The sequence below is a fragment of the Puntigrus tetrazona genome, chromosome 18, assembly GCF_018831695.1.
Source record: "Puntigrus tetrazona isolate hp1 chromosome 18, ASM1883169v1, whole genome shotgun sequence".
NCBI classification, from domain to species: Eukaryota; Metazoa; Chordata; class Actinopteri; order Cypriniformes; family Cyprinidae; genus Puntigrus; species Puntigrus tetrazona.
This window is the reverse complement of record NC_056716.1, coordinates 798,760-814,020: the sequence shown is the minus strand read 5'-3', so window position 1 is coordinate 814,020 and position 15,261 is coordinate 798,760. Positions and strand designations below refer to the sequence as shown.

General features: G+C 36.9%; 1 protein-coding gene across 2 annotated transcripts; it reads right to left on the bottom strand.

Annotated features, from left to right (window-relative positions):
- Nucleotides 1-625: 625 nt before the first annotated feature.
- On the bottom strand, nucleotides 626-6,655 carry siae (sialic acid acetylesterase). 2 transcript variants are annotated; one of them, XM_043264024.1, is made up of 10 exons: nucleotides 6,514-6,655; nucleotides 3,921-4,082; nucleotides 3,609-3,769; nucleotides 3,388-3,526; nucleotides 3,037-3,211; nucleotides 2,254-2,378; nucleotides 2,043-2,176; nucleotides 1,783-1,937; nucleotides 1,504-1,690; nucleotides 626-1,354 (listed from the first exon to the last, which is right to left on the bottom strand). In XM_043264024.1, the coding sequence occupies exons 1-10, from the start codon at nucleotides 6,572-6,574 to the stop codon at nucleotides 1,118-1,120; spliced, it is 1,536 nt and encodes a 511-aa protein (XP_043119959.1). In that variant the 5' UTR covers nucleotides 6,575-6,655; the 3' UTR covers nucleotides 626-1,117. The 2 variants fall into 2 exon arrangements, with proteins under 2 accessions (XP_043119959.1, XP_043119960.1); XM_043264025.1 differs by having other exon boundaries at nucleotides 3,921-4,079.
- Nucleotides 6,656-15,261: the final 8,606 nt, after the last annotated feature.

Sequence of the window (15,261 nt, the reverse complement as noted above, 5' to 3'; positions counted from 1 at the left end):
CTATATGCTTTTTATATAGTTGGTACGGTCCAAGGGATAAATGCCACGGTTTTGCTACATACAATTCACTCGGCATGGTAGGTTTTAAACACACCATATGTCGTCTGTTCAAAAACTACACATTCACCACAAATACAAAAATTACTCCAAAAGGTAGGCTTTCAATGGGAGCATGGTCCTCCGTACTGTCAGACATCAGTTAGCCTATGAATACGAGAGGACTGGTATAAAAAGATAACTAGCTCTTTGTGCGGTGTTCTGGACATACCTGAACAAGAGAATAAAAATAATCGTATTATTTGAATGCAAAACCTTCACAGCGTAACTGAAGGTTAGTCTACCAATAGAATGAATTGAATAAAGCGAGCAATTTTAGAAATGATCGATACAGATAATTTAGGAAGAATCTAGAATGTGTTATGTGAAATTTGCCTCAATTTTAACACCTCAAGACTCTTTCCTTTTAAAGCCATGTGGGTCTATGTAGGTATATGTGGATATTAAGTCCATATTTGATAAGAATCTTCACAAAATATATTTGTTTAACGTTTTCATAAAATATTTTTGAATATATACATGCATGTGTGTGTGTTTATAGATACATAATATACACAGCACAAATACATCTATTTAAGCTAAAACCTTTATTCTGGATATCATTAATCGTTTAAAAGCAATAATTTTTTTATATAATTTTTTCTATTATAATTGGTTCTAATCAGCAGTGCCTTTCTGAAAACAACGTTTTATAGCAGCGTTTCCTAAAATGAAGACGTATCTGGTTTCCTGTGAGTGTCTTTTGGGGGGCTTTTGTTTTATCATACGGTGACAAAACTCAGCCTCAGATGTTTAATTTCAAGTCACATAAAAAGTAAACAAAGTAACATTTCACAAAAGGGAACATCTAAAGTGCAAACTCCAAAAAATGTACTGGAATGCATTCAAAAATCTCTCTCCATAAACACTTTGTATATTTTACAAATTAATATAATTATTGTTTTATTTTGTCTTACACACTTAATTCAGACTTTATCAACGAAATTCTGAGATTGAAATCACTGCTATATGATATTCAGTGATATTTTCTAAACCTGATTTTTCAGTATACTATAGTTGGTCACTGTTTTGTTACAGTCAGGATAAACGGCGGTGCAGGTAAGAGTCCATCAGAGCTGTAGATAGGGCAGGCTTTGAAATTACAAGGCCAGTCCGTCCATAGATAACGCACTGCAGTAATATCAGCAGCTGGACATTTTGGTGTAGATACATGGACATAATCAAAGTCATGTTTTACAATGACAACAGGCGCCCATTTATCATCTGATTCACACGCCTTATCCTCAGAGCAGCAGATCTGTGGTACAAAAACATAAAAATGAAAACACCAAGGTCAGTTCAAAAGAAACAATCTCACTTCAAACTTAAACCTGGCCCTTATCTGAAGGTATATATGATTTTTTTTTAATCAAATTAAATGAGAAACATATGCGAGCGTGATCTTACCTCAAAAAAAACACCACTGGCTATGACATTAATACCCTGATCGAACACAATGCAAACAAAATCCTGTTTGAGTACCGCCCGAGAAGGGAAAGGTCCTTGGAAAGACACATTCTTCTCCCCATAAGCGACAGCTCTTGCCCCGAGCACAAGTCTGTATGCCACATCCTGTTTATCCTCTGGGTGGATACTATTACTCCACCAAAACAAGCAAGTCAGCATGTTGGACTTCAATTAAACAATCTGAATAACACTTTAACTCCAGTTTGTGCTCCTCCTCACCTGCCCCAAGGGGATCCATCATCAGGCAGGTCAACAGCAACAGCCATAAAGGTGTTCTTCATGCGCTCATTAGGGGCATAGCCATAGCCTGCGGTCTGATGCCAGCGTATTTCTCTGAAACCATCTCGTGGATTGTTTTTGAGATATGTGCTTAGCTAGGGATGAAATGGAGGAACAATTCGATGTTTAAGTATTGATGACACATGGCACATGTCAGAATTTGTTGATATTTTCTTCCATTACTGACTATTCAGTGGCACCTGTACAAATCCAAATGGGAAGTCTAGTGGAGTCTGGCCATCTGAGCCTTCATGGAAAGTCATCCTCCAGTCGTCAATCATCACGGGGAAAGAGCAGTTGTATTTATCCCTGTTATAGTTCGCATTAGCCTCACCTGAGATAAAAAAAAGATGTAAAAATAGCAAGTCTTTGCGTGTTATAATTGATACACATTACACAGAGAATTAATACCTTGGTACCATATGGCTCCTGTTATGGTCATGTTGAGTAATGGATGGATCATGGCATTCCAGAGCACTGAACTGTTCCATCGAGCAGAGACACTCTCCGGGAAGCTAGTTTGTACTAGGAAATTACTATGGGGAATAGTGAAAGAAATTCAGAAGCTGAACACCTACAATGAGAAGTAATTCTGTTCAGTGAGAAGTAATACTGCACCAACATTTCATTTCTTTATTTTGACTCATGTAGGTCAATGATATTTAAGAGCATACATACATATACACAAAACATATATACAACACACACACACACACACACACATGTATATATATATATATATATATATATATATATATATTAGATAGTAGATAGATGATAGAGATAGTTAGATAGATAGATAGATAGATAGATAATTGTCTATGAAATGTTGGAATTGTTTGATCATTTTTAATAGTTATTGTAAGGTAGTCATAATGGTCTGCAGGGTCCTTTTTCATAAACAGTATCTAGAATAAAGTCTCTTATGCTCATTTGGCTGCATATAGTAAAAACAGTAATACTATGTAAAATTACAATTTATAAAAATCTTTTGTATTTTAATATATAAAAATATTCATTCCATGATGGCATATATTCATATCTTTTTATATGCTGAAAGCAGTGCTGCTTAATATTTTTGTAAAACATTTTTTTCAGGATTCTTTGAATAATAGAAAGTTTAAAAGAGCAGCATTCATTTAAAACAGAAATCTTAATACGGAATACATAAAGTATCATATTCTGGCATCATACCTGTTCATCAGTCCGCACTTGTAAAGTGCTCTTGGGGACGACCAGGCCTCCACAGGTGTGCCTCCCCAACTTGAGTGTACTAGTCCTATGGGATACTTCAGAGTTTTGTAGAGATAGCGACCAAAGAGCCAGCAAACGGCAGAGAAATGGCTGAATTTCCTCCCTCCCAGCAATTCTTGAACAATGAACGCAAAAAAGACAACAAGAACAGCTGCTTATACTTCTTTTTCATTTTGCTAACATATTTTCAATTTCCTCTAGGGACAAAAACAGGTTGGACATCATCCTTAAGACAAAACAGAAATGCAACAAATATCTCATTAGCTTGTGTTTCAGACTATATTAACATACCCGCTGTTGGTAGGGACCAAGGAACTTCCACTCTTGCGAGATCAATTAGTTCCTCGTCGCTATGCTCCAAGGCAGCCTGGAAGATCCTCACGTCGGTGAAATTAGGAGCCAAGGCCAGCTCCTCTGTTGCATTGATCACCTTTTGAAGAACAAGTGACATTCACATTGAAAATAGAGGAGTAACCATATTAAAGACTTTAAGTCAAGAGATATTGGCTTACTTGACCAACAGTGAAGGCCATGTTACTTTGTCCGCTACATAACCAGATGTCTCCAAAGAGCACATCTGTGAGTGTGACTGAGCTGTTGGTTATGCTCTGAGATGCAGTTAATTTGTAGGGACCTCCAGCCTCCACAGCTTCTAGAGTTGTGCGCCAAATACCTGTGAGGCATTAATGCACTGTTTGCATTGAACTCTTTTGAATGGATATTAAATAAGCGATCACTTTTTGAGTTTCACAGAACAGCCTAAGTCACACAAGGCTTGAAATGGAAAAAGGAGACCTCACTGAAAATGATTAACTGATACTTACCATTGATAACAATAATAGAGTATTCAGAAACTTTGTTAGATCCTGACAATGACACAACGACCGTGGCATCTGTCTGTCCAAATCCCCACACGGCCGCTTTGGCTGGGGCCTTCTGGAGAACCATGTGATTCCCATAATAAGAAGAGAACCGAAACACTTCTGCTGGGAATATAAGGAAATGAGATTAAGCTTTTTGATGCAAATGTTTTGTAGTGATAGGGAAATCTTACTAATTCATGTGACTGGATTAATTCTGCAAACAGTTAATTTCAGACAATCTAGGTGTCTGAAAAATGCATTCAGCTGTAGACCTCTGCAGCCACGTCATGAAGCACCATCAATGGTCATCTTAATTTGAAGGAACCTTAGAAGGTAGTCTTTGTTTTGCATCCTTCATTCAGCATATTTTCAGGGATGAATCGAGTGCATCATTCACGTCCCACAATCCTCTCAACATGATACAGTTATATAGTCCTACATTTTGGTAGAAGTGTTTTTCCAGTCTTTTAATTGTATTCTAATGACCACAGGGTGGAAACGTTTGGGATGTAGCCAAGCAGACTTATGTGTCTTTCAGGCGGAGTCAGAAATATTGTAACTATGAGTTCAAACCACATGACTGAAATTATAATTGTATTTACAATTGAATTCTATATCTGAGTTGTGATGAAAAGGGCATGTTGAACTTTGTGTAAATATTGATTGAGAACATAGAGAATGTATATCTATATCTATATCTGTATATATCTATATCTATATATATATATATATATATATATCTATATCTATATATATCTATATCTATATCTATATCTATATATATATATATATATATATATATATATATATATATATAGTTTTATGGTGCTTAGATCTACCTTATTTTGTTTATCCTCAAGTTAGGTAAAGTAAGTCGAGTCTGTCCTATCTCTCATAAGCGTTTAATCATACTCACAAGACTTTTGGCAGACGAGCGTATTGGTTATAATTAGATATAGCTGTATTACATATAGGTTAAATACAGTACAAATAAAATACTAATATAAAATAGAAATAAAAACAAGGTTGTGTAATCTGCGATCTCGGTCGTTCAGAGGCGTCGTGGCGAGGCTGTCTGGAATCGGAGAAGCGTGTCGCCGAGGTAAAGCTTTAACTTCTGGTTCACTTCTAAGTGCAGCCCTCCTTTACAGACTACAGGTGCATTTCAAAGTCGCCGATTTTGTGAAAGTCCCATAAGCTGGAACCCTCACTCTCAAGAAGCTCAAAAGACAGCTATCTTAGCATTCTGCTCTTCTGCGAAGATCTTTCTAAGATGTCTTCTTCTCCGCGTCGGGAACTCAGCACTCAGCGGTAACATTCCTATTCTTCAAAGTTCTTACTAATACATATTTTTATCTCTGGTTATACTTTAACTAAATGTTACATATGCCGTGGTTAATATTTTTTTCTCAATAAACTACTTTTAAATATAATGCTATGGTGGTCTTTCTTTCTACTATTCAATAAAGTGAATACAATACTATGCATGCTGTATATCTTATAAATCCTTATCTAATAAAATAATATAATATTCTGTGTGGTCTCTTCTTCTTGATAAATCAGTAACACATCACATTGTGTTCACAATATAAGGTACTACTCAAATAAACTAGGCAAACTTACTGTTTCCCTCAACAATATATATATATATATATATATATATATATATATATATATATATATATATATATATATATATATATATATATATATATATATATTGAGCAATGGAATTTAATAATAATCCTTGACTAAAGATCACTTAAGATCAACTAAATACCGTAAAATGAATAGGACACTTAAGTCACTTATTTTCAAAATGCCATAGAAGAAAATTACATCACATTTTTTTTCAGGGGCGTGGTTGGTTAGTAACACAGTTGACAAATTATTTGTGGACGTAAGAAAAAAAAGAGCTTTGAGGTATTTAGATACAAATAACAGTAATACAGATTAAAATAATTTCAACGTTGTCCCATTTGGGCGCGGGGCCTTCCGATATGAACAAAACCCATGACTTTTATATTTTCTCCCAAAATGTGTTACTCCAGCAATTTTCATGTTTTTACGTCATGACGCTAATACGTCAGCACGTGATCCATAACAAACCCCGCGTGACACGCTGCAAACATGCTAGAGTGCAAGGACACTTACAAAACCAAGACTTTTCGCTTTTTAAAGCTTTTCTGCTATCTGGCTATTAAAGTTATGTTCTGTTCTCGGTCAAATCTGACCAAATGCTTATAATCAGCTCGTTCACTGGTTCTCAGCTCATTCATTACCTTAAAAGAACAAGAACGTCGGTAATGCCTCTCCGCGCTGCACTTCGGGTCTGAATCGCACATAATGCAATGTAACAGTCGTACGACACTCTTATGCTTAATTACTTCCTTATTGCTTTCGACCTCGATAAAACTGTTTGTACAGAGTCTGCAGACGTGATGCACACACGCTTATCAAGTCTTCTGTGCAAAGCGCCTTGTGTAAAACATTAAAGTACATGCATTTAATGAATGTGGATCACCCTAGGCTATGTGAGAGCGTACGGGCTTACCTGCCGATAAGACGCTGGCAAGCGCGCTCACAAGCAGCGAGGTAGTAACCATCGTCCACATCTCTGCAAGTGATCCGAAAGAAGGAAGTGCATTCACTTAAAGCAGGCAAAACAGACAACGTCAAGTTCATGCTTCAGATAGGCTGAGCTGTCAAACCGGTCAAATTTACACTCTTGATACAAACGAATATGTCACTGGGGTGGTATCCTTAAAAAAGTAGCAACTAATATATAATGCAAAGATGAAGCTACCTTTACGTTTTCGTAGAGCCCCGTCTTTTACTTTCGGAGTGTACCCACTTGCAGATCCAAATATTTGGATTTTGAAGTTTTTGAGCAGTAAGTTTTAAATGTTTTTATTTATTTATTTATTTATTATCAGGTATATGATCCAAAGTACAGCAAAACAACATATTTTAAATACTTGCACTAAAATGTAAAATTGCTTTATATATATATATATATATATATATATATATATATATTCATGTGATTTCAAAGCAGAGTTTTCTTTTGTCTTTATTATACCTTCAAAGAACTTTAAAGCAACCTTGCTAAATAAATGGATTATATATATATATATATATATATATATATATATATATATATATATATATATAGATGTGAGTTTTATTCTTTTGTCTTTATTATCACCTTCAAAGAACTTTAAAGCAACCTTGCTAAATAAATGTATATGTAAATGTATGTATATGTAATCTTTGGATCCTGAAAATAAAAATTACTCAAGTGTTTTAAATACCGAAAAAATATATTTCACAGAATATCATGATATTTTAATGGTTTCTGAAGGATCATATGACACTGAAGCCTGAATAAGTATGCTGAAAATGTAGCTTTCAGCTTACAGGAATAAATCACATTTTAAAAGATATTTAAAATTAAATATTAATTTTGTTTCATTTTAAATATACAAATATTTAAAATAGTAAAAATATTTCACAAGGGATGCCTTTAAAAACATTTAACATCTTACTGTCCAAAACCTTTTGACTGGTAGTGTATACTTACATGACATGTGCATTAATGCAAGTAAACATACTTGTTAAAGAAAAACTAAATAATTGTCACTGACTTACTGATGAAACCTATCTTTAATTCTTTTTTTATTTTGGTCTTGTGTCTAATTGTCAGTTTCAGCATTGTAATGCGCATACCTAAAAATAGCCCCAATCAGGCTGTGTCAATAGATACAGACACCAGTGGCCCACTTCATCATCTTAGCATACATTTCAGTAAACATGGCATCCCATCAGTCTAATTGCATCCTGGCAGAGGCTAATTGACTGCCTAACTTTGCAACATCATTACAGCTGATGGGATGGTATTCAAGATAAAAGCTTTGCATACGACTAATCAGAGAGAGAGAGAGAGAGCAGAAAATATTTTGATCAATCAGCTAGTTAAAAACCCAGCGGGAAGGGACGAAGAAACAGGGGTTTTAAATGGTCAATGAAGTCATTACTGGATAATTAGGTCATTAGAGGAAGTTGAAGCACACTGCAAAGGCAGTTGCTTTTATATTAAACGAAAATGCTGTGCTTAGGACTTCAGTTAATGGAGATGTTTTGCACACTAGCTTAGTTTAGGAGAGAAACATTTATTCAAGGTCCAGTGGTCTTGTTTGTTGTGAAAGAAGCACCCTTAGCGCCAGTCCTTCCTTTTAAAAGTATGAAATAGAAATATAAAACATTGTATTTCCTTTCTGCTTTGGTTTAATTACATCTTATGTTTCATCTTCTCAAGGATGAGGACCCATTGGTCAATAGAAGGACAGAACAGGAATATAAATGTTGCATTTTATAACATGCATTTAACATGTATTCTGTATTACTGATTCATATATATATATATATATATATATATATATATATATATATATATATATATATATATATATATATATTTTTTTTTTTTTTTTTAAAGCTATAATCAACAGAGCTTTTCTTGTTTTGTTTTTCACACTGAGTAGTAAACATTGACTAGTTAATACCACATTTGATACACGAATACTAACATTTTACTTGGGACTGATGCATTTTACTGTGTGCTCCTTCATAATGGTTTGCGATGACAGTTTGAAGGTGAGAGAAAGAATGACTCGAGAAGAAAATTTAAATGCGAAGTGAGCAATCGTAATGGCCATTAGCGTTTTAATTGAGTCCTAAAGCATTATAAATCAAGACACGGCCAGAGAAAGAGCACGAGGCCTGAATTTTAACACGAGCATGCTGATCTATTAGATGGCTGTAAGATGCACATGAACTGTGTACTTGGACAACTGCCAGTTTCTTGATCATCAGCTCGATTCGTCTTGAGATTGAAGACCTATACATTAATTTGACTAATTGTCTTATAACTGACCAGCACCTAAGGAGCGATATATTTTATCACCTATATCCAGCATAAATTCATGTAATCATGTTAAAACCGTTAATAAAACTGGTGCTACAGAAAGATTTTTTTCCCCCTGACAGTTTTAGTCTCATGCACAAAATTAAATAAAATAGATCTAGTGATATTCCTTTATGCTTAACCAAACCTAATAAATGTAAAAAAAAAATATATATATATATTTTGTGAGAAATATCGGAAGAAAATGGAGGGGGGTCACTGTTGAAAGCTGATATCTTTTGTTTCAGGCAGTAAACTTTTTAACGTCTACAAACTGAAAGCAAGAATCATAAGAGCGGCTTAAAAATGCATTCTATAAAAACACGCACAAAAATGATAGGAATAAAAAAAATAATCTAAACTCTTTAGACTTCAGCACTGAATTGGGCTGACAATGACACCGTGTTCCTTCACAGCAAAAATCTCATTAATTGGGCAGAATTTAATTATATGCATCGCTTAGTCACTGTTATCTCCATTGCAGATGTTAACCTGCGATTCACTGCATGTTCTTCTCCGAGGACAAGCATTGCTAATTAAATAATTTTTGAACGCAGCCTTTGCACTTTGCATCTGCCGTGATGCATTCTATATTCAATTACCCAGCGATGTGTCCTGAAAAGCCACAGCAATTTTTCCTTATGACCGAATGCGACTTTAAGCCTGAAAACAAATAATAGGTTTTTATGTTAAATCCTGTCAGTGTGACCTATTCAGCTCGTTCTACTAATAAAGCACGATTTTTTTTTTTCTATTTCCCAAAGCCTGTCATATTTAAATGGTCAAATTTTCCATTCCAATGGATGGCAAAGTACCAAGCTTAGGCTAAATTATTCAGTGCTTTCAAAACATAAAACACGGGGGCCGGCATTAATAAAATAAAGCATTGTCTAAATAGCAAAGATGGACTGCATTAAAACTGCAGGAGCGCATTGGATGGGAGTTGCAGAGCGGAGAAAATCAAGCTGGATGTGGTACAAAGATAGACGAGTGTTGATGGTTGATCTGCCGGCTGAAGTTAGACTCCTGATCAGCAGGGGGAGCTCGAATGACGGTAAAATGTGTGCATGACAGCCACATGATGCTGCACAGCGGTGCCATTAAATAGAGCTGTAGCAGACATAGAGATGTACCTGTTTCTCTTTTAGTCTTGGACAGATGAGAGGAGGTTAGATTTTGTTTCTGCAATTTTGCCAACACCCACCTATAGGCCTAACTGAGTGCAACCCTTAATGAGGAGAGGAGAGACTGCCGGCTTAAATGAATCCTTGTTTGTGTTTGTAAAGGAACACTCCTTTAACACTTCCCGCGAAGCCGCGCTTCTTGGTTTAAAGGAGTCTAAGTCTGTAATTGCTTTGAAACTTTGTAAGAATTGCTAAGCTGTTTCATCATGCCGACAGGTATTTGCAGAGCTGAAGGCTTTGTAGGTATAATTAACATGATTTAGGAGAGAACATTTTAAAAACACATTTGGGGAAGCACCCAGAGGACAATGTTATTGCTCAGTGGTTGCTCCTTCATCGCTAAAGAGATCTAATGAGTCCTTATTTCTGTTTCATGTAATGCAATTGTCTCTTTCTCTTTCTTTCCAGCTTGAGAGCAGCTCAAATTTTGATGTTGTTGATAGTCTTTTATTAATCGGCTCTCTGGAATGCTAGATTCAGGCTGGTCAATAGTGCTATTCAGTGGTGAGATGTTTTCTAATATTCGCCACTGTCCACTGCAGCTCTAAGATTGCGCAGGTAAACTTGTGCTGTGGACAATCGATCGGTCCACAAATGCGTTTGAAATGGGTCTGTGTCTGAAATCCTACATTAGTCCTCTAATATAGTCCACTGAATAAGTGAATGCACTGAATGCACTTGAAGTGACCAAAATCTTGTCATGATATATGTAATTATATTTTACGGTATCTATATATATATCACAATATAGTATTTTTTTTGCTTTAAAAAAATCTTTATGATATGAAAGATAATGTAGAAATTTCAGAATTCTTGTCACCAGTGTCAATATCACAAAAAAGTAAACATTCAGTGATTAAATAAGAGTACGAAACTAATAGGACAAAAAACATAAATAAATAAGAAATGCTGCGTTGTATAAAAACACAGGATATTCTTCAGTGTAAATTAAATATATTTTTGTCTTATTAAAGTTATAACAGTGATCATTTAGTCAAGAGCTGGGGGAGATTTTCTCTCTTTGGTTGTTGATCAACACTAATGACAGACACCAGGAATATTAGACTGCTGTCACTTTAAGAGCTGCCTGGATCCAGTGTATGTTTACACATGTATTGTCTTTCTCACCAGCTGTTTGCTTTCATCTGAGACTTACTGTGTTTATGAGTATCTTCACAAAGATGTGCATTATAACACACCAAGTGATTTTAAGCCATTGAAATGCAATCACAAAAGAAAAAGAACTAATTTCATTATATGCAATCGCAAACTGTTTTTGAACAATGTCAGAAAGATCTAAGGATGGTTCATAGGCCTCGAATGTAACTGTTCTAAATTACTTCTATACATAATTTTTCATAAAGACCTTATTTAAAGCAAAGAAAAACCTATACTGTGATATATATATATATATATATATATATATATATATATATATATATATATATATATATATATATATATATATATATCATGACGAGATTTTGGTCATATTACCAACTTCCAGTGCACTCAGTCCTTTATTCACTTATTCAGTGGACTATATTAGAGGACTAATGTAGGATTTCAGACACAGACCCATTTCAAACGCATTTGTGGACCGATCGATTGTCCACAGCACAAGTTTACCTGCGCAATCTTAGAGCTGCAGTGGACAGTGGCGAATATTAGAAAACATCTCACCACTGAATAGCACTATTGACCAGCCTCAATCTAGCATTCCAGAGAGCCGATTAATAAAAGACTATCAACAACATCAAAATTCAAGCTGCTCTCAAGCTGGAAAAGAGAGTGAGAGAGACAATTACATTAAATGAAACAGAAATAAGGACTCCATTAAATCTCTTTAGCTATGAAGGAGCAACCACTGAGCAATAACATTGTCCTCTGGGTGCTTCCCCAAATGTGTTTTTAAAATGTTCTTCTCTCCTAAATCATGTTAATTATATCTACAAAGCCTTCAGCTCTGCAAATACCTGTCGGAACCAGGAGAACCATCTTTACATGCGCATGTCTTTCTGACAGTGTTCAGAAACCATCTGCAATTGCATATAACAAAATTCTCTTGTGATTGCATTCCAATGGCTCAAAATCACTTGGTTTTAAACCATGTTTTAAAATGCATGCAAACAACAAGGATAGAGATAAACCAAAATCTCTTTAGCTCCATAACCCAAAAGTTTAGCTTCAACCCTGAAAAAAACTGTTCTAGAGAGTTGCAGGATTTTTTTTTGGTACGACATATAGGGTCTTCATATGCATTTATTGGTCTCGCAGACTTACAATGTCTGGTGCATGTGCGTGTACGAAAAGTCAGCAAGACGATAAGTTGTCTCATTTGTCATTTAAGCTTTTAAAATGGTGTTTATGAGCGCCCTCTTTGTAGCTGCTGCATGCCTTCGATCCGCATTTCTGCAGCAGACTTCTACCGGACAGTCAAAGCAGTATTATGTCAGGAAAGCAAGGACGGCTGCGAGTGTTTAGGGTGTGCTTAGGATTTGGAACAGAACCACAGTAAATGGGTTGAGAGCGCTGAGCGTTAACATCAGTAAGTGTTTGACAACTCTTTTAGTCTTTATTTTAAAAACAATGTTTATGAAAGTTCAGGTTTGAGTAGTTTGCAAGATTATAAACACAGCGGAAAGCAGCAGCGAAAGTGTGCTAATGAGTAGATCTACATGCAATGTCTAGATGACGTCTAATGTCCCTAATAACCTTCATGTACTTTTCAAAAACAGGTAACTTCCTGTATAGTCAAATTGAGCCATATTGGATTCAATGTAATTCCACAAAGATTACGACATGGAAAAAAACATACATTTATGTACAATCAATAAACTTTCAATATCAGAATACCTTTCACACATTTCAAAGAATAAGTATCTCAATTTATGATTTATACAAAAATATTTTACCACTATTTTTAACTGCCACTCCACCACACCTGTGAGATGTTTGTGATTGCACCTTTTAGTGATAATAGCTTGGTCTAAACCTAAAGTATTCTTGAGAAATATATAATTTGAAAGGTTTCTGACTCTAGTTTTCATATTTAGTGACTATTTTTTAAATAATGAAGCAAGATGGAGCAAGACATTCTCAATTTGTGATTTGGTGCCGAACACACTCTTATTCTGTACATATGTTTTTGTTTTAAAAATAGAATTCAAATCAAAAAGTTCTGAATTGGATATATGGTTCAAAACACTTGCAAATGCAAATCAAGAACCCATAGACCTGAAAGACCCATGAAACTGGAAGTGCTAAAATGCTGACTGCTTTCTGGGGTTTGACCTACAAAAATGCGTCATGCCTGCAGCACTCTATTCTCTAGCGGCTAGCCATTAAGTTTGTATTGGTTGTACACTTGTTATTGCGATGCATTATTGGTGAGTTTGGTTAATTTGCACTGTTTTGGAAAAGTGTGGCTGTTACCATCATAGAGAGAGATGTGTAGGGGATGGCCTAGCCTGTATAAGTTCTTATTCCGTGTTCACAATAAAAAGCAAAAGAAGATGTTACTGCCTTCTGCTGGTTTGTTTCCTCAGTGCTTCTGGATTTGAGTTATTTAGAAGACGCCATTAAGGAGCAAAGTATAGGTGTATTAGAGCGTGACTTGCCCTGGAGGGTCACGAGGGTCCTCATCAATCTGTCCCCTGAAGAGCGGCGTGATCTCCAGGCCCTCACTACTGCTCTCAACCGCCGCTTTGAACAGAGAACCTCCGCAGAGCAGGGATGAGTGGGCTAACTGACATTGATGTGAAGGAGATAGTGTGGGCACACTTGTGAGTCTACACTCGGAAGGGCTTCCAGAGGACTGGACCCCCACTAATTGGTCCATGCCAAAGACTTTGACCAAGCTGTCTACAAATTGCGGGAGGTCCCGACAATCATTTGTAGTGTTGACCCCACCAACCAACATCATTGAGCTGCAGAGCTTCCTGGGCCTGGCCTCCTATTACAAAAAGTGGCTGGCAGTTTGGGTGGTCTGACGACTGCTTCATTGTTCTAACAGCTATAAGACGCTTTCCTCGAATGCCCCTGTCCTGACCCTGATCCCAATCAACCTTTCCTTGTGGCCACTGACACTGACCTGGTGGCCTACTATAGATGTAGCCTCAGTTGCCCAGAAAGAAATTACTATGTCATCCCGCTGGAGTTGCTAGCAGTGGTCCTGGTGGTCCATCATTTCATGACCTACCTCTTGGGCACCAGGTTCACACTGTGGATTGACCATGCTAGCCTAACTTGGACACTCCCAGAGAGACATGTGGCAAGGTGGCTGGAGATCCTCCAAAAGAATGACTTTGATGATTAACACCACCCAGGGCGACAGCATGCCCTCTCTCGACGCCCATGCCTTGCTGATACGTGTCAATACTGCCGTCTTCAGGAAAAACGAGGCCTGGCGCCATCAGTGGCAGCAGCAGGGCTGGGTTACAGCAGTGGAGATGGGCAACCATTAACCACAGAGCAGCTGAGGCAACAGCAAGTGAAGGACCAAGTGCTGATGAAGGTGTGTGGTTGGCTGGAGGCCAGAACATGTCTTGACTGGCCAGCCTTGCCCTCCCAGGGGCCCAAGATCAAATCACCTCATTCTCATTCTCAGTGCTTAGATCCACAACGGTGTGATCTACAGGCGGTGGCAGTTGACCGTCTGCAACTCCTGGTTCCCCAAGCTCTGTGTTTGGAGGTCTTCGGTTGGGTTCATGAGGCAGCTGGTGCCAGACATTTCATTTGTGGCGGCTGCGGCAGCGTTTTTACTGTCCAGGGTGTCAGCAGGAAACAGAACTGCTTGTTCACTGCTGCAATGTCTGCACAGCACAGAAAGGACCTAGTCAAAGCTCTCACGCGCCTAGTGCTTTAATAAAAAAAGTAAAATTGTTATATATATATATATATATAAAAAAAAAGTGATTGACGGATTGTTACAGCAGTACCTAGTCGAGGCACCCATGGAGAGGATTGGGGTGGACATCTTGGGTCTATTGCCAGTCACAGAGGCCGGCAACCAACATTACTGCTTCCTTCAGGTTTGTTTAGTCAGTACTTCTGTTGTCAGAAAACTTAGGCTTGTGCGGTGTATAGGACAAGAGTGCTCATATTTTCTGCTAGCCAAGTTAATAGTTACGATGCGTAGATGCTAGCACCC